We start from the raw sequence: 20,567 nt of genomic DNA, 5'->3' as shown, positions 1-20,567 counted from the left end.
TTTATTCCCTTTTGTTGCCCCTGTTGTTTTATTGGTATAGTTATTATTGTTGTTATTGATGTCATCGTTGTTGGATAGAACAGAGAGAAATGGAGAGAAGAGGGGAAGACAGAGAAGGGGAGAGAAAGACAGACACGTGCAGACCTGCTTCACGGTCTGTGAAGCGACTCCCCTGCAGGTGGGGAGCCGGGGGCCCGAACCAGGATCCTTACGCCAGTCCTTACGCTTTGCACCACCTGTGCTACCGCCCGACTCCCCCTCTGTCACTCTTTTAAAAAAGAAGAAAGTAAAAATACTCAGACACACACTCAAAAAAAAATCAGGTAGGATTCTTTAGTAACGTTAATGTAGAACCTGAGTGAGCTACACAGACCTTAGATAAGAGCGTGTTCTAATGGCCTCCATCAAGGAAGACAAGATTAATGATTCATGCTCTGATATACTGAGGAGAGCTGTCCAGCCAGGGAACAAGTGCTTGGAGAGCAGGTCGGTCTCTTCCGGGTGAAAGACACTGGCACACAGTGGATTCCCCCAAGACTGTTTGTCAAGGCAGTTTGTTGTTGGTTTTTTGTTTCCCTACACTGTATTGTTGGAGGCATCAGAGACTTGTCCCCCTCCCCTCAGTGTTCCCAGTGCAAAACCAGGCATGAACCTGTCCCTTTCCGTGGTCAGGGGCCATGGGCCCTAACTTTCCAGGGCTTTGGTTTAATTACAGCTGTACACACATGACCTTTATATTCAGCCTTTTGCTTCTACCATTTCTGCTGCTGCTTTCTTTCTAACACCATGCAGTTACCAGCAAACACAGTCATGCTCACCTGGCTAATGAGGCGATTAGAGGGGTTTCATGGTGACCCTATGCTTCCTCCACACCTGGGTCACCTGCAGACAGTGGGAGCCACCAGCCACACTTTCAGACAGGTGGGGCTGACCACAAAGAACAGGAACCCAGCTAGCCTCTCCTGGGAGGACGCTGGAGACAGCACATTCACAGTGGGATCCTTCCAAGCACTGGAATTAAAAGATGTGGTCAGCCTCGCACAACAAGCAGAGAGCAGCTGAGGCCACACACAACAAGGATATATATATACTGCTTCCCACTCTCCATGACACTGGCCTTGCTTCCAGCTCCTCCTGCTAGTCCCATTTGAGAAACCTAGAAGGAACACAATGGGTCTCCCCAGCTCTCCCATCCTTCCACACAGTTGGGTGTGGGCCACCCTGACCCCTTCTATGTGAGGGCTAATTTCTTAGTCCTTTATCTCCTCCGATCTACACACGCCCCCATCCTGCACACTCGCTTCACTGTAATGATGCCAAAACCTTTCCATCTCATTCTGACCTATACAAAATCACTCAAGGGCTTTTCAGATGTCATCTTCACTCTGGCCCTGATGTTACAGCAATCATCCAAAATGTAGAGTCATATCTCAACTGCTTAGTAATCAAGAAGAGGGGTGTGCTTTGAGAAGCCAGTCCAAAAGTGCCAGTGTGGGAGTCTTGGCATGTTCATTTTTGTTTCTATTTTTATCAGAGCACTGCTCAGCTCTGGCTTACAGTGATGATAGGGATTGAAAGAGTCTTAAAAGAGTCTCAGGCATGAAAGTATTTTGTGGGGTGGGGGAGATAGCATGACGGTTATGCAAAAAGACTTTCATGCCTGAGGCTCTAAAGTCCCAGGTTCAATCCCTACCACCATTATAAGCCAGAGCTGAACAGTGCTCTGATAAAAAAAATAATAAAATAAAAGTTTTTTTGCATAACCATTAAGCTATCTCCCCAGCTCAGCGTGTTTTTGTTTTTTTTTTCACCGGAGTACTGCTCAGCTCTGGCTTATGGTGGTGTGGGGGATTGAACCTGGGACTTGAGAGCCTCAGGCATGAAAATCTATTTGCATAACCATTATGCTATACCCCTACGCCCAGCATGTTAGTTTTAAATTACTTAGGGGCAGTGGCATCATCTCCATTAAGAACTTGAGTGTCCTGGTCCCAGAGGTGGCGCAGTAGATAAAGCATTGGATTCTCAAGCATGAGTTCCTGAGTTCAGTCCCCGACGGCACATGTACCAGAGTGATGTCTGGTTCTTTCTCTCTCTCTCTCCTCCTTTCTCATTAATAAATAAAATATTGGGAGTCGGGCTGTAGCGCAGCGGGTTAAGTGCAGGTGGCGCAAAGTGCAAGGACCGGCGTAAGGATCCCGGTTCGAGCCCCCGACTCCCCACCTGCAGGGGAGTCACTTCACAGGCGGTGAAGCAAGTCTGCAGGTGTCTATCTTTCTCTCCCCCTCTCAGTCTTCCCCTCCTCTCTTCATTTCTCTCTGTCCTATCCAACAACGATATCAATAGTGATTACAACAATACAACAGCAAGGGCAACAAAAGGGAATGAATAAATAAATTTTTAAAAAAAAAAAACTTAGGTGTCAGGGCCAGGTGGGGGTGCACCTGGTTAAGTGCACATATCTCCATGTGTAAGGACCTAGGTTCAAGCCCGTTTCCCACCTGCAGAAGGGAAATTTTACAAGTGTTGAAGCAGGTCTACAGTTGTCTCTTTCTCTCTCACTGTCTCCTTCTCCTCTCAGTTTATTTTTGTCCTGTAAAAAAAAAGTGGAAAAGAAAAAATGGCCATCGGGAGCAGTGAATTTGTCATGCAGGCACTGAAAACCCTGGTGGCAAAGAAAAAAAGGGCTGAGTGGTAGTGCAGTGGGTTATGTGCATGTAGTGTAAAGTGCAAGGACCGGCATAAGGATCCTGGTACAAGTCCCAGGCTCCCCACCTGCAGGGGAAGTCACTTCACGGGCGGTGAAGCAGGTCTGCAGGTGTCTATCCTTCTCTCCCCATCTCCGTCTTCTGTCGATTTCTCTCTGTCCTATCCAACAACAGTAGCAATAACAATAATGACAACAATAAAAAGGGCAACAAAAGGGAAAAAATAGCCTCCAGGAGCAGTAGATTTGTAGTACAGGTACCTAGCCCCAGCAATAACCCTGGAAGCAAAAACAAAAAAAGAATTAAAGAACTTACATGTGCCTTATATTATGTTGAGTCTGTATATACTGAGATTTCATCGGGTCTCTGTGACCCAGGCAGGGTCCACAGTGACTGGTGAGGAAATGAGCATGCCAGTTGTATGGTCCTGAGTCTGAGAGACTCCTAGACCCACTCCTACCACCTGTCTGTTTTCTAATGTCATACCCTACTCCCCTACTCCCCCTCCTACACCCTTAACCCCCGCAAAGATGTGCTTGTTCATTTATTAGTGAAAAAGAAGAGAGAACCAGAGCTTCACTCTGGTACATGTAATGCTGGGGATTGAACTCAGGAACTCAGCCTTGAGAGTTTATGCTTTATCCACAGTTCCATTCCCCGGGTCACATGCCATACTCTTTTTGGAATTATCTGGTTTTTAGAATCAGAACTGGCCAGTGTAACAAATAGAACTCTGTAAAGATTTTATTTATACAAACAGATAATTCTTCATGTAGGGGAAGAAACTGACTCAAAGCAGGAGGAATTTTGGTTGTGGAGAGGGACGAATTTGATTTGAAACCATTGAGCACACCATTGAATGGATTTTAGACATTTTATGTTCATGAGGATATTATCAAGAAAGATTTTTGAGAAGGGAGGGTGTAGGCAAGATCTGAATCAGCCTTGCTCTCTGATTTCCTTCTAAGTCTAAAAACTAAATGCAATGACAAAAGCCTGGTTAGAAGCCTGTTGCCCCTGAGTTTGATCCTAACCCTGGCACTCAGCAACCGCTTCAGTGGGGAATTGAGTAGAATCATAATGTGAACACAGGGCTGGACATGGAGTGGCTGTTCAGTAAATGCTGTTTCCTCTGTTCCACCCCCACTCTCTGAGGGGGTGGAATAAAAATAAAAAGTGAAATAAAATAAAAAGTGAAAACTTCATAGAATCTGGGGTCAGGCAGTAGCATACCTGGTTGAGCACACGTTACAATATGCAACAATCAGAGTTGAGGCCCCTGGTCCCCTCCTGTGGTGGGGGAAGCTTCACAAGTATTGAAGCCGAGCTGCAGGTGTCTCTCTGCCTCTCCCCCATCTCCTGCTGTCTTCTCAATTTTTCTCTGTCCCTGTCCAATAAATAATAAATATATAAATGGAATTTAGAAAAAAAAAAACATCTGATTTTTAAAAAAGAGTTGTCCCTACATGTTCCCAAAATGACTCGCTGCTGCCAGGGCTGCTCATTCTAGAGCAGACCCTGCTTGCTGTTAGAGCTCCTGAAAGGCCCAGTTTCCCCTTTTTCATTTTCCTCTGTCTGCTTTTATTTCCTCTCTGTGAGATTCAGATAGCCACATGCGTAAACATCACAAGCGTAAACACACACCTTGTTACCATTAATCAAGGCGGCTCCTGGTCCACATGACAGCTTGTCAAATATCTCATGATGATGCCTTTCCTCCTCAGCCTTTTCTCTTTTCCAAATTGTTAATAATAATGGGTGCCTCCTGCATAACAGGTATTATGATAGCTCTTTGATTCATTAGCTCATTTAATGTTTTTGTAAGCGAGCAGGTTGGGACTTAGAGAAATAGGTTTCTGGGTCAAAAGTAGGGGATGAGTTGCACTGTCTGTACAGGGCTTCCCCCTCGGAAGCCCCGTAGCCTAGCACCCCCAGCTGGTCCTAGGTGACAGCCTATGGTTATAATCTCTTGTCTCTCAGCCCAGGTTCTTCTCAAGATCTGGTTTGTGACATCACCCAAGCATGCAGTAAGAACTTCACACAGACAATAGGCAGTCACTTCAACCTGCTGCTAACAGTGACAGCAAGCACTGTGGCCATCCCTGGCGTGGCCCTTGGCACTAGCCCATGCTGGTCTCTGCCAGGGGTTCCTTTCCCGTGTGCTTTTGTTGTCACTGTGCCTTCCTTCTTTGCAGGGTAGGCAGAGCAGGGATTCATCCCAGCCTCCTAGTTCAAGATTCATGTTCTCCACTAACTGTGGAAACTTCTCCTGTTCCTGGCATCTGGTTATTCTGTGGCTCACATGGAAAAGTGTCAACTAAATCTTTGCCTGTTGGCATGAGTATCAGTCAGACTGCCCTCCCCATAACCCAATAGCAATCCCTGATGTGTGTCTGGGTTCAGTTTCACTTTCTAGCTCAGGTCTTCTCTTAGGGGTACACAGGCTTCTACAAATGTGATAAATATGCCCTATAGTACCATCCAGGTCATAGATAATAATATCAAAGGGGAGTCGGGTGGTAGCGCAGCGGGTTAAGCGCACGTGGCTCAAAGCGTAAGGGCCAGCATAAGGATCCCGGTTTGAGCTCCCGGCTCCCCACCTGCAGGAGGTCGCTTCACAAGCGGTGAAGCAGGTCTGCAGGTGTCTGTCTTTCTCTCCTCCTCTCTGTCTTCCCATCCTCTCTTCATTTCTCTCTGTCCTATCCAACAACAACAACCTCAATAACAACAATAACAACTACAACAAAACAACAAGGGCAACAAAATGGTAAAAAATAGCCTCCAGGAGCAGTGGATTCGTAGTGCAGGCACCGAACCCCAGCAATAACCTTGGGGGCAAATAATAATAATCAGTAATAATAATATCAGACCCAGAATAATATCAGACCCTATAATAATAGGCCCAGAAACCTTAGCTGTGGGGTTGTTATGGAATTCTCCCCAAGCTTTCCAGTGTGTTGATATCTTCGGGATGTGGTCATACCAGTTACCATGACCACTCTTCAGTCATTTTTCCATCTTAACAATAATCCCCAGTATTTTCACAGAGAATTAAACTCCAGAAAGTACTCACACATGTTCTAGTTCACTTAAACTTCTTATGTATAGGGTCTTGATGGCATGTGAGAAAAGGGAGCTTAGAGCTAGCTGCTGATTCTACAAGGTCATCAGCCAGGACAGAGCTAGGGTTCGAACCAAGCCATCACAATTCAAGTATTTGCCCAGCCATATCCATGCCCAAATTCTGACAACTCCTGTAAAAAGTTTCTGTCACTTGGGCTAATGTTGCCATCCTTTGCTGGGATTCTGAGTTGGCCTCACTTTTAGACATTGGTCATCTCTAAAAATGATCTTTTCCCTCTTTTGTTGCACATGCCCTACCAGGCAACAGTCTGGTGGTCACACTGGGTTAAGTTATTTTCTGCTCTTTACCTGGTCTTTTTCTTGGGTGTGGGGCTGAGATCGACTTTATTTTTTAATCATTTCCAGGGATTCACTGCCCTGGACTGACTTTTTCAAATAGAGACATTGATACAGAGAAATGGGGAAATAGAGACCATAGCACTGAAGCTTCCTTCATTGTGATAGGGGCTGGGTTAGAAAATGGTTTGCGGGGAGTTGGGCGGTAGCACAGTGGGTTAAGCACACATGCGCGAAGTGCAGGGACTGGCGTAAGTATCCAGGTTTGAGCCCCCGGCCCCCACCTACAGGGGAGTTGCTTCATAAGCGGTGAAGCAGATCTGTAGGTGTCTTTTTCTCCCCTTCTCTGTCTTCCCCTCCTCTCTCCATTTCTCTCTGTCCTATCCAACAACGATGACAACAACAGCAATAATAACTACAACAATAAAAAAACAAGGGTAACAAAAGGGAAAATAAATAATAAATATTTTTTAAAAGCTTTTTTTAAAAAAGAAAATGGTTTGCGTACATGGCAAAGCAGCACACTATCCAAGTGAGCTATTTTGCCATCCCAAGGCCCATTTGTTTAATCTGCCACCATATCCACCCTAAAAGACTTTGCTAGAATGTCCACAGCCACGGCAGAGCTCTGGAATTGGGGTTTCTTCTGGGGTCCTAGCTCTGCTATGTAAACTTGAGATGGTATGATTCTAAAAAGTTACAAAGAAAGCGTCCCTAAGAGACATGACCCACAGTGTTTAATTTCTGCAAAAACAGAATCCAGAGGTCACAAGAGTCTCGTTGTGGATGGTTTTTGCTCAGTAATGTCAAAGATTTGTTGGAATGTTCCCGGATGCTAAACTGGCTTCTCCTGCCGTGCTCCATGCCTCTTTACCTGAACCACCTTGCTGCATCAGAGGAGACCGGCTGTCAAATTCTCCCTGGAGTTGTTTGCTACTCTTAACTGTCATCTAAGAGTCACCAGACCCCCCCTCAGACATTGCTGTCTGTTCTCATCCATAAGTTCCAGACAGGAGTCAACTTCAAGCCAGCTGAGGTCAGCACTATTTCCCACCTCTAGTAGGTAGAATTTCCGGAGGCTGCTTCCCCCACAGAAACGTTTGCTGTGGCCCTGGGCCATTTGTCTGCAAGAAAATTTTTCAGGTTAGAGAAAGAAGCTCACTCACCATTACCAACAGATCTGTCAGTTTTAATTAATTATACCTTAGCAGGGGGAAAAAATCCCTCACAGAAAAGTAAAGAGACTTTTTGAGAAGTAAAAATTCAGATACTTGATCTCTGACACCACGTGTCAGAGTAATACTCAGGTTCTCTCTAATATCAATAAATAATTTTTTAAAATTACCTGACAAACGGCAAAACCTGATAGTGTGTGTGCCTCCTTTGCCATGTACATTACTCAGGTTCAAGCCCAGCTCCTGCCGCACTGGAGGGAGCTTCAGTGTTGTGATATCTTTCTATCTTTCTATCTTTCTGTCTGTCTGTCTATCTGTCTATCATGTACCTAGCTGAAAAAGTCAGTGCAGCACAGTGAAGCCCTTGGAACTACAAAAAATAAAGTATTTCAGCATAGGTAAAATTCCACCATTTGATTTTTTTTTTTTAAACATCAGAGCACTGATCAGCTCAGGGAATTGAACCTGGGACTTCAAAGCCTCAAACATGAGAGTCTCTTTGCATAACTATTATACTATCCACCCCCACCCATATGACTTTTTTTCTGATTATAAAAATAATCTAAGGCCATAGAAATAGCTCATTGGCCAGTGTATTGCTTTGCCACGTGTGCAGCCCAACCTCAAGCCCAGTCCCACCTGAAGGAAGCTTTGCTCACTTTCACTCTTTTTCTGCCTCTGTCTGTGACAGTGATGATGATATATATCACTGTAAAATTCAGGAAACAGAAAAAAGCTTAAAAGTCATCCATCCATAGGGTGTCATGCAGTAGCACAGCGAGTTAGGTGCAGGTGGCACAAAGCGCAAGGACCAGCTAAGTCATCCATAAACTTACAGCCCAAGTTAACCTTTATGTCCTTTAGATTTTTTTATTACACAATTACACATAGAGATTTTTTTTTTTAAATCAAGTTTTTTTTGTTGTTGTTGTTGTTTTTTCCCTAGAGCACTGCTCAGCTCTGGCTTATGGTGGTGTGGGGGATTGAACATGGGACCTCATAGTACTCCCTAGAGCCAGATCATGATTTTGTTTAAAAACTGCTTTGTGGGAGTAGGGCGGTAGCACTACAGGTTAAGCGCACATGGTGCAAAGCGCAAGGGCCGGCGTAAGGATCCTGGTTCGAGCCCCCGGCTCCCCACCAGGGAAGTTGTTTCACAAGTGGTGAAGCGCAGGTGTCTGTCTTTCTCTCCCCCTCTCTGTCTTCCCCTCCTCTCTCCATGTCTCTCTGTCCTATCAACGAAGACAATAATAGTAACAACAACACTGATAAACAACAAGGGGAAAAAGTGGCCTCCAGGAGCAATGGATTCACCAAGCCCCAGCAGTAACCCTGAAGGCAAAGAAAGAAGAAGGGGGGGAAATAAAAACTACTTTGTTTTTCCTTAAGTTACCCAACTATTACTTTTAAATCTACTTTAACAGGGATTTTTAAAGATTTGAGATGTGGTGCGGGAGGGGGCATAGTGACTTTGGACTCTCAAACATGAGGTCCCGAGTCCAATCCCCGGTAGCACATGTGCCAGAGTGATGTCTGGTTCTTTCTCTTTCCTATCTTTCTCAGAAATAAATAAAATCTTTAAAAAAAAAAAAAAAAAGATTTGAGGTAACATAAACATTGGAGATGGTGCAGTGAGTAAAGAAACTGAGACGTGGGGGCCCCAAGTTTCATTCCTAGCACTGCATGTGCCAGAGTGATGCTCTGGTTCTCTCACTTATCCTTCTCATAGATAAATGAATCCTTTAAGAAACAAAACAAGAGGGAGGCGGGCAGTAGCGCAGCAGGTTAAGCGCAGGTGGCGCAAAGCACAAGGACTGGCGGAAGGATCCTGGTTCGAGCCCCCACTCCCCACCTGCAGGGGAGTCGCTTCACAAGTGGTGAAGCAGGTCTGCAGGTGTCTATCTTTCTCTCCTCCTCTCTGTGTTCCCCTCCTCTCTCCATTTCTCTCTATCCTATCCAACAACGACAACAATAAAAACCAACAAGGGCAACAACAGGGAATAAATTAATATATCTTTAAAAATTGTGGTCCGGGAAGTAGCGCAGTGGATAAAGCAGTTGATTCTCAACCATGAGGTCTCGAGTTCAATCCCCAGCAGCACATGTAACAGAGTGATGTCTGGTTCTTTCTCTCTCCATCTTCCTCATGAATAAATAAATAAAATTATTTTTAAAAAATTTTAAAAAACAAGAGAGCTGGGTGATGGTGCACCTGGTTGAGTGCCCATGTTATGTTATAATGTACAAGGGGCCAGGTTTAAGCTGCTGGTCCCCAGTTGTGGGGAAAGCTTTGCAAGCAGTGAAGCAGCACTGTAGATATCTCTCTGTCTCTCTCCCTCTCTGTCTCCCCTTCTCTCTCAATTTCTGGCTGTCTCTATCCAATAAATAAATAATTTTTTATAAAGCTAATTTTTTAAAAATTGTAAAGCTTCTTTGAGTAAAGTGCGTATTATGCACTTCAAATAATAACAGCTCTGCAGAAAGTACTGTGTTTATTATTAAAGGAGCAGCCTGAGAGATGGCACAATAGTTAAAGTATTGAGCTCTTAAGTATAAGGTTGCAGGTTCAAGGTCCAGCATTGTATGTGCCAAAGCTATACTCTGGTTGTCTCTGTTCTCCTTTCTTGCTCATAAATAAATGAATATTCAAAGAAAGTAAAGTAAAATAGTAACTAGAACAACTAGTACTATTATATATATATATTTTTTTGCTTCCAGGGTTATCTCTGCAGCTCAGTGCCTACACTAAAAATCCACTGCTCTTGGAGGCTGTTTTTTTCCCCCTTTTGTTGCCCTTGTTGTTTTATTGTTGTTGTGGTTCTTATTGTTGTTATTGTTGTCGTCGTTGTTGGATAGGACAGAGAGAAATGGAGAGAGGAGGGGGAGAAAAGAATATAGACACCTGCAGACCTGCTTCACTATAAAGTGACTCCCCTGCAGGTGGGGAGCCGAGGGCTCAAACAGAGATCTTTACACTGGTCCTTGTGCTTTGCGCCATGTGAGCTTAACCCACTGTGCTACTGCCTGGCCCCCCTATTATAAATATTATTAAAGGTGCAGGGGGTGGGTGGTGATGCACCCAGGTAAGTGCACATATTACCATGTTCAAGGACACAGGTTTGAGGCCTCGCTCCCCACCTGCTGGGGGAAAACTTCTCGAATGGTGAAGCAGGTCTGCAAGTGTCTATCTTTCTGTCTCCCCTCCCTTCCCCTCTCAATTTCTCTTTGCCCTATCAAATGTAGTGTAGAAAGAGGGGAGGGAAATAAGAAAGAAAAACAACAAGGGCAACAAAAGGGGAAAAAATTAGCCTCCAGGAGCAGTTGATTCATGGTGCAGGCACCGAGCCCCAGCAATAACCCTGGAGGCAATAACTAAATAAATAAATGAAATATACTGGCTTCCAAGAGCAGTGGATTTGTAGCACCAGCACCAAGCCCCAGTGATAATCCTGAATGATTATTTGGAAATAATAGTTGAATTTTCCACATCTTATAAACCAAAATAAAATCTAGATAGAGGGACTAGGCTGTGGCACACCTGGTTAAGCACACACTACAGTGCACAAGAGCCCTGGTTCAAGCCCCTGGTTCCCACCTGCAGGGGGAAAGCTTCATTAATTGCGAAGCAGGACTACAGTTGTCTCTCTTCCTCTCTACTTCCCCCTCCCCTCTCAATATTTCCCTGTCTCTATGTTGATATGCTTCTAAATTCTTCTTCTAAGACTCCTTCTGTTGCATTGCTTGACATTGTAGTCTATTTACATAATCATTGTTTTCATTGGTTTAATCCCCACTGGTTCATGCGATATTTTCCTTCTCCCCACCCCCTATCCTACGTACTTCCTCTTCCTGGCACTTCCGCCTCAGGAGATATAAAAGACAGGGCTTTCTAGTGAAGAGAGATTAGAAGAGATTAGATTGTTGAACTGCGTTCCCAGTTCAGCCATGAGTCCTTGGTCGTCTGTCTCCCGCCCGCGAAGCTAGACTGGCAAATGGTGCCCTGAACAGGGACTGGCGTCTCTATCCAATAATAAATAAGTAAAATATTAATTTTAAAAAATCTAACTGAAATTAAAGCAACCACAGACCAAAAGAGAGTATACTTTGAATATTGCTTAAATCCTAGGATGTGGAAGATTTCACTAACCATGACCCTGATGTCATAAAGCATACCAGAAAATATTGATGGGCTTTCAGTACATTAATAAGCTAACAGAACATAAAGTCCTGTCTTGCAAAAAAAAGGATGCCCTTGACAAAAGCCCATGTTAGATTTTGGTGCCTTGGATGATGATTCTATGAATTTGTTGATAAAATGGAGATAAAGTTCGCAAGATCTCTTTTGCAGTGGTCATCCTAGCAGGCATATTTATTTACTAATTAGGCTGTGATTACCTTATTGGCAGTGAAAGTGGCATCTGCCTGTCCCGCTGAGTAATCCACCCTAGTAACCAAGGGAGGGGACATTCTGCCTTCACTAGAAGGGAGTTCCCTGTAGTTAGATAAACTGATCTGTTGCTTGGTAACCACAGGATGGCTCTGGTGGATGTTCCAGCAAACCTATCTGAGAGGGCTTTGGGTGTGTGGAGGACAAGGAGGACAAGAAAGTTGGCAAGTTCCTGAACGAACTACAGCTTGGCAGGAGAAGGAGCCGAGCCCACATGCACCCATCGAGTACTCAGGTTTAGAACATTTCTTCTTCCCATCTGCACTGTCCCTTTTTCAGCACTGGACCTTAGAACAAATTAGAATAGGAGATGGTGCTGGCAAAGGCAAGGTGGGTTTCACTGGACTGGTTGCTGTGAAAGCCTACTGAGAACCTAAATGTTTTGCTCCTCAGGAGGTCTGGGTGTGCAAAACTGAGCCTTTGCATGCTCCTAGACCACCTCCTCGTCTCTGAGCTTATGCTGTGCCAAATCAAGAGTACCTTGATAGGCTGGGGACGTAGCATAATGGTTATGCAAAGGACTTTCATGCCAAGGGCTGGCTCTGATAGACTAACTATCCCTCAAGTAGTGATCCTACTCTCATGGCAAGCAGAATTCTCTTCAATACCCACTTGGACAGTGATGGTCAACCCAGGATCATATATGATCTTATACATGTAAGCTGTGTGCTCTACCACCAAGCAACTCTCCTGCCCAAGACTTGCTTGCTTTCTTTTTTTTTTTTTTTTTAAGATTTTATCTATTTATTAATGAGAAACATAAGAGGAGAGAGAAAGAACCAGATATCACTCTGGTCCATGTGCTGCCAGAGATTGAACTCAGGACCTCATGCTTGAGAGTCCAGTGCTTTATCCACTATGCCACCTCCCAGACCACTTTAATTTTTTTTTAATATTTATTTATTCCCTTTTGTTGCCCTTGTTGTTTTATCATTGTAGTTATTATTGTTGTTGTTATTGATGTTGTTGTTGGATAGGACAGAGAGAAATGGAAAGAGAAGGGGATGACAGAGAGGGGGAGAGAAAGAGAGATACCTGCAGACTTGCTTCACCACCTGTCAAGTGACTCCCCTACAGGTGGGGAGCCGGGGCTCGAACCAGAATCCTTATGCTGGTTCTTGCACTTCACGCCACCTGCGCTACCGCCTGACTCCCTAAGACTTGTTTTCCAACAGCCTCCTGTATGGGCAGTGTGGACTCGGAGGCCTCACTAAGAATTCCTATTCAGTGGTATGCCCTACTCAGCAGACTTCCACTACATAGGAACTGGCTGCACCTGTCTGGAAATAGGCAAATGTGGCGTCACTAGGACGTGGACACAGCCATATGTGTCGGCAGCAGCCACATCTGCCTGGGTGTCTCACACATGTGGTCCTTGTGCTGCCTTCTCACTCTGCCCAGCAGTCTGGAGCTCAGCTGAGGCCTTGGGCTACAAGTGTGCACTCCCACAGCTCTGCCTTTCTGTTGGCAATTAGTGTGCCACTTATCCAAATAAGACTGGTTATTTTGCCTTCACAATGGCAGGAACCATCATCGAAGAGGTAGAACTTAAGCTGGGGAGGATATTTTGACTGAAATTTTGCATATTTTGAAACTCAGGTTGTTACATTTAAAATTATACACATTGTGAGTACCTGGCTTCAAACATGGGGGAAGAGGAAGCATTCCTTGCTGTCAGAACCTTTTCACTCTGTCTGTCATGTAACCCAACTAAAAATAAACTACAAGCGCAAGAACTGCCAGGCTTCAGTTTGGAGCAAGCTTAGTGCTCTCAGGCCTGTTTGCTGCTGCCTCTAAATCACATCACAACCTTAGCCTGGGCCTCCACTGAAGGTGTCAGTGTCCACCAGAACAGGGTCCAGGGGACTGAAATCGTTGCTGTGTGTGAGAGAGAGAGAGAGAGCAGCAATCTAGAGAACCCTGGTGCAGCTGGCAGCTGTCAGGGGCCTCAGAGTTGATCCTGTGTGGCCTGTGGGGAGCTGCTTGTTGTTTCTGGACCTCATCTTCATTATTTTTCACTGTGATGGACTGAGAGCTGCATACCATTCACCAGATAACACCACATGAGCTTTGAGTATCAGTCCCATTTTTCAGATGAGGAAACTGAGACAGAGAGCCTGTGTCTCAACATTCTGTGTCATTCAGCTAAGAAGTGGCAGCCAGGTTCTAGCCCAGGCCTTTCCTCACTCTTCAGCTCTACTGGCTTCTCCTCACTGCTTTCTCCTAGTTTTCAATCAACATGCTTTCACTGCTGACTATTGCTCCTATCATGCCACTGAAACATTCCCGTGGGCCCACACAGAGGTCTCCCCTAAGACAGATCATGGACATCTGTCACCCCTTTAGACCTTGCACTGTTCCATCAGGACAGACAGACTGTTGGGAAGAGTGTGAGCTTTGAGTCCCTTCTGACCAATAATAAATAGATAAAATATTTTAAATTTAAAAATCCCAGTTCGAGGCCCCGGCTCCCCACCTGCAGGAGAGTTGCTTCACAGGCGGTGAAGCAGGTCTGCAGGTGTGTATCTTTCTCTCCCCCTCTCTGTCTTCCCCTCCTCTCTCCATTTCTCTCTGTCCTATCCAACAACAACAACATCAATAACAACAACAATAACTACCACCCTAAAACAACAAGGGCAACAAAAGGGCATAAATAAATAAATAAATAAATAAATAAATATTAAAAGAAAAGGAAAGAAGTAACCTGATGTAGGGTTTAACCACCCCATAGCCTTCACCCTCTCCTGTGGGGTGGGTATGATTATAGTCATGGTTGCTTTAACCTAGTTATAATGACATCATAGGATTCTTTCTTTTATACTTTATTTTATTATTTTAATTATAATATATGTGGAGAGAGAAAAGAGCACTGCTAACTCTGACTTACTGTAGTGCTAGGGACTGAACCTGAGACCTCAGAGCCTTGCACTTGAAAGGTATTTGCATAACCATTATATTGTCTCCCAGCCCAGCATCATCAGATTCTATCAGCATAGCCTTTCTTAATCAGTGTAATAGCTCAGTATTGTCCTATTTGTCGTTACTGGGGTTTTTTTGTTTGTTTTTTTGGTTTTTGCCTCCAGGGTTATCGCTGGGGCTTGCTGCCAACAGTAGGAATCTGCCGTTCTTGGTGGCCTTTTTTCTACCCCCCTTTTTTCATTTTATGTGATAGAACAGAGAGAAGTTGAGAGGGGAGGGGGAATAGAGAGCTAGAAAGAAAGATAGACACCTGCAGACCTGCTTCACCACTTTTTGAGCAGGAGCTCAAAGCCGGGTCTTTGTGTGGTCCTTGCATTTAGTACTATGTGCACTGAACTGGGTGTGCAACAGCGCCCGCCCCCCCCCCCCCCAGTTCTTGGATTAAAGGTGTTATCTTTATTTTGACAGTAGGTTTAGTACAGTTCCTTGTAAATTATATCAAGAAAAGTGTCTTAAATCTTGATAGAGGGGGGAGTCGGGCTGTAGCGCAGCGGGTTAAGCGCAGGTGGCGCAAAGCACAAGGACCGGCATAAGGATCCCGGTTCGAACCCCGGCTCCCCACCTGCAGGGGAGTCGCTTCACAGGCGGTGAAGCAGGTCTGCAGGTGTCTATCTTTCTCTCCTCCTCTCTGTCTTCCCCTCCCTCTCTCCATTTCTCTCTGTCCTATCCAACAACGACGACAACAACAATAAAAACTACAACAATGAAACAACAAGGGCAACAAAAGGGAATAAATAAAATAAATTTTTAAAAAATTTTTTTAAAATCTTGATAGAGGGTATGTCCAACTTTTGTGAGGCGAATGTGATAACCACTACACTGCGGAAACTATGTCCGACTTTTGTAAACACCTCACACAGTCTGTTACCCTAAAACACTGCCATTTTGGAGGTAAAGGAATTGTCATTGTAGCCATATGGACTGAATGGTTCTATTGCTGTTATACTTCAAACCTCATTTAAAAAAAACATATTTCTTTTTCAGTTTTCATACTCATTTTTCCTGTTGTACAATTGAACTTGTACAAATTTCCTTCTCTGATCTCCTAATCAAATGGTAAAGCCTGCTTTCTTTTGAAAATAGTTACTAGGATTCAACGTCTGAAATTAATTTTCAGCCTTTGGCATTCTGCATGTGGTCAGGAGCTGAGAGTGCCCTCCCCTTGCCCTAAGCGTGAGCAGGCTATGGAAAACTATAGTTCCGGCCTCTAGTGGGCAGTGGGCGCCAACCAGTTTGACAAAATGCCACCTGGGTTTGGCTTTTGCAGGGTCAGAGATAGATTTACAAGAGTCTTGTGAGTCAAGATGTGCCTACGAGTGCCTCACTGGTCACAGTCCCCAGGAGATGAAGGCGTGGGCGCACAGGGTTACAGAAGAGGTTGCCTGGAGTTACAAGGGGTTAAGGAACCACAAACATGCTCTCACTGCTGACTGTTGCTGAGTTGTAAGGTGGGATTGTCCCCCATTGTTTGCGAACTGCTACCTCACACACCTCATTTGCCATCAGAGTATGAGTGTGTATCATTCTCTCTTTTTTTTTCCATGAAAACAACACAGAACAAAGCCTCACTTTTAAAAATGCCATGATATTTTGCCACCATTATGAAAATCTGTCAGCACCATATCTAATCTTCTGGTGCATAGACTATCAAAACAAGCCCTATTGAAGGGATTGTACTTCTGTTAATACAAAAATGTCAGTTCCGCAGGCTCGGAACCAGCTGCCATCAGCCTCTATAGAAATGGAAAAGAGGAAAAATAATAAAGTTTCTTTTCCCCTCTGCTGTTACTGTTCTTCAGGCCTGACCTTCATAAGAAGACTCAGAGTAAACACCGCCTTGCTGAAATCTTGCGTTCAGAATACTCAAGTGGGATGGAGGCCAGCGTCGCCAAGGTCAAAAAGCAAAACAAACACACAGAGGCTGGCAGCCAACCGCACAGCAATGGGCGCCCAGCCCTGGCCGTGGGAAAAAAGACAAAAATGCTCTCCAGGAAACAGAAACCCAAACAGGCTGATTGAGGAGAACGGACTAACGGAAAAGTTTCTTTAAACTCCACCTCCCCAGGACAGGGCCTCAGGGTGAAACCCCTGTGGCACTGGATTGATGTCCTGTTCTTGCCAGAGGAGCCCCTTCTGAGAAATGACCTGAAATAAGAAATCTCTGAAATAAGTTCTAAGACCTTGGAAGCCATAGAGGCGATGGGGATTGGAGGGGAATAAGTTAGCACGGTGTAGACTTCCCAGTTGTGTCTGATATGTGATACCTTCTGTCTTGCGTTTATTCCCGCAATGCTAGGCTCCTCTTTCCACCCAGAGATCTGTGTCCTCCACAACTTACTGTAACAACCTCAGGTCAAGTGCCTCTGCCAGAAAGTTCTCTGGGTGCCTTTTAAAAGATAGGAAAATATATTTATTGCTTTCTTGGTGTACAAAAAAAAATTTTTTTTTGACAACCAAAGAGATTTTGATGTGGGTTCAAACTCCTCAAGGATTTTTCCACTCATGTGCTCTTATGTCTATAGCAGAGACGATGCTTTTTCACACCTCATATTTTCATGCCCACTGTAAACTTACTCTCTCCAGGATAAATGATATACTATTACCTTCTCATTGTTTGCCTTTGAAGTCAGGCACCCATGGCCTGAGCTTTTTCTCCCGGAAGAACCTGGAGAAGCTTGTCTTCAAGACAGATTTGGAGACCTTTGTATAATGGCCACAGCCATCCCTCCCCCGTTGTGTTTTCTGGCAGGTCTGAAAGAGGACCCCCCAGGGTGTATTGATTTCCCAATAAATGTAAGATGTGGACATGGGTAACTGCAGAGGGGGGTGGAGGAGAGCACGGAAGGCTGTGCGCCACTGTCCAGCAGCAGCCTGTCCTCTCTACTTGTCTCCAGCAGCTCTCTTCTCACCTCCTCTTCTAACAGTGGAATGGAGGCCATTTTCTTATGGGCCACCAAGATCCCATGAAATTCATGGCCAGAAAGGATTGTGAGAGGTTACAAAGTGGGCCATTCTGCAGGGACTACACAGGGGTCAGCACCTGGACCCCTGTCCCTTTCTGGTCATCAGAAGGTGAATAGCAGCTGACCCACATCAGATAGGACTCTGGTTTTGAAGTTGGGTGTCAGCTTTGAAAGAACTGATTCCCTGAAGGAAGAAAAGTCATAACCCTCTCAGAGTTGACTGTAACCTATGAATTAACAGGGACGGTTGGTGAAATTTGTAACAACATTAATAAAAATCAAAACAAAAACTTGTCGCACATGTCAAAGTAACTTTGGCAAACCTGCCACCACCCATTTATTTCCATGTGTAATGGTTCACATGACTTGGATGAGAAAAGAAGGATCAAACTTTATAGATAAAACCCAGCTGTGTGAAAAACAGGATTAATGCCAGTGATTGGGAATGATCAAAGAGAAAACCTATCCTCCCCCACACATACACCCCAGTTAGTGCTCATTCCATTAAAGGATGAGTCCCCAGAGTTCTGCATTGCTGGGGAGAGAAGTGCTAGAACCTTGCAAAGTATGTGACAATAATTCCAAGATCAAAACTTACACTTAATTTGCTAACACCTGGATGAGGGGTCCTTGCAGTGCATGCAACTTGGGCCCACTTCTAAGTAGAATTAGTGCTACTACCCCCAGTTAATAAAGAAACATGGATTTAGCAGATTCAGGGTTAATATTATCTAAATTTAAATAACCTTATAATAAATCTCTTATAGCTCTTGACAGATTATGTATTTCAGATACCAATTAGGCAAAGCTTTAGCCTAATTCCGCTGTACATATTTTAATTTTTGTGTGTATTTTTAATCGTGCCTCTTTTTCTGCTTCCCCAAACATGTCACAAGCCTGATCCCCATATTTAATGTCACAAAGAATATGGGCATTTCATAGAATGTTTCAACCTAAAGTTTTTTTTCCCCCCTCATGGACGAATCACTGAGTGAGTGCTGGCCTTCAGAGGGGCCCCTCATTCTCATGCGCTAAAGGGCAAAGAGCCCTTGGTGAGTGATTAAGTTGGTGTTGATGCGATGCAAAGGGCATCTTCCACTCTTAGAGAAGCAAGGAGCCAACCAAATCTCCACAAAAGGCTTTGACAAAGCCCAGTGATTCCTTTGATGTTTTTTTTCCCCTCCCTACAGTGAAGGGAGTTGAGATGGAGGGGGGGGACATAAATAAGAGCCCCTTGAAGCAGGTGTATTTCAAATTGCTAGTGGCCTTGCTATTTATCACCTCAGCCCTTCAACAGGAAGTCCATGGAAGCCATTAAAATCCAAACACCGCTTCTTGGAGACAGAATTTTAAGGCATTTCCACTGGATAAGTTGCCCTGCTTTAAAAGAGTGCTTAACAGTTCTTGTTAAATTGCTGGTAAGACCATCACACCTTATCTCTTAATCTGCTTCAGCACTGGTGGGGTGGGAGGAGAATCAGGGTAAGGCCTGTCAATCTGCTTACCAAAGTTTCCAGACGCCTTGCCAACAGTCGGGAATCTAAACTTCCTTTAAACTTAGTTGCCCTCTCTCGCTGAGTCTAGTTTTAGGGGGTGGGAGATGTTCGCTAGAGCCAAGCATTCTCAGTGCCTCTCCCATTGTTCTGCCAGCTAGGGGGTCTCACATTCTTCTTTTCTGTTTTAAATAAGAGCTCACCCAGCCCCCGGATTGGGAACTGAGAAAACCAATTTAGCACTCTAAAAGGACGCGAGCAGAAGCCCACCTCACTGCAAAAGTTGTAAAGTTATTATTACAGACGGGAAGTGCAGGACAATTTAAAATACTGTAATTATAAACTTGTCAGGAAGCCTTGTTCTTCATTAATGTAAGATATGAAATCGTCTCTGAGGTACAAGGACAATTACATAGTTGAGAATGTGTCTGTGATTTGCACTGTGCTGTGTAAATGTAAGGGCGGTTGCTCCCGTCCGCCTTCTTCACTTTCACAAAATGAAAAGCACACCAGTGCAAGTTGTCCTTTGATAGATTTTTAATATGATTTTAAAGAGTTTTGTTTGGTCTCATTCTTATTCAATGAGATTAATTTAAAGCACTTATCCCCTGGGTTTAAGTCAATCCATGTAGGATTTGGGCAGGGTTTGTAGCATTGGGGGTTTGTTTGCAGGCGGCTATGAGAGACTCCTTTCCCACTTCATTAACCCTGAGTTGGGGACAGTCGCCCTTGGCCCCCCACCACAGCCAGAGCTTGGGATTTTCCAATCCCCATTCACATGCAAAAGAACTCAAAAGCCGAGGGGCTCCTTGACTTAATTAGATGCTGTGCATTTTGCAAAATAAGAATAATACCCTCACCATCCCTGGAAAGAAAAGTTGGGGGGGGTGGTAGGGAGGAAACTGTAGCAGGGCCTGTTTGGTGGGGGTTATGGTTTAAACGACCCCTTCACATACACACACACACACACCCATTCTGTCACAAAACTGGACTGGGACTCTGCTTGTTGATCCCCAAACTTCCAAAGCCTGGCGTTTCTTGCATCCCAGGAGTCGGAGCTGCAGGTGGTCCATGGGAGGGTAACATCTGCGCCCACGTCCCCCAGGGAGGGAAAGGCCTCAGGAGGTGACCTTGGCCCTTTGAACGTGAACGGGAGGTCTCTGGTCTGGCTGGAGACTTCAACCCCCTCCCCTGAGATCACCCAGCCCAGACTGAGGCCTGGGGCAGACTCAGATTGGAGCTCTCTTGGATTTCGTCTCCTGTGTACTCCGGGGGGGGGGGGGAGGGGGGGTGAGAAAGTGGGGGGGATTACCCGATGCCGCCTCAGATTTGCTGCGAGAGCTCCTCAGGTCCTACCGGGCGCGGGACGCCAGGAGTTGCAT

The 20,567-nt window shown here is 44.8% G+C and overlaps 1 protein-coding gene across 2 annotated transcripts in view; it reads left to right on the top strand.

Moving 5' to 3' along the window:
• The window catches only part of DDX31 (DEAD-box helicase 31), a 96,738-nt gene extending 78,747 nt beyond the window's left edge, over positions 1-17,991 (top strand). For both annotated transcript variants that reach the window (XM_060200449.1, XM_016190303.2), the window contains one exon: positions 16,529-17,991. In XM_060200449.1, the coding sequence (XP_060056432.1) occupies positions 16,529-16,748 (220 nt within the window). In that variant the 3' untranslated portion in view covers positions 16,749-17,991. The remainder of the gene's footprint in view (positions 1-16,528) is intronic.
• Positions 17,992-20,567: the final 2,576 nt, after the last annotated feature.

The sequence above is a fragment of the Erinaceus europaeus genome, chromosome 10 (genome assembly GCF_950295315.1).
Source record: "Erinaceus europaeus chromosome 10, mEriEur2.1, whole genome shotgun sequence".
NCBI classification, from domain to species: domain Eukaryota; kingdom Metazoa; phylum Chordata; class Mammalia; order Eulipotyphla; family Erinaceidae; genus Erinaceus; species Erinaceus europaeus.
This window is presented reverse-complemented; position numbering and strand designations above follow the sequence as displayed.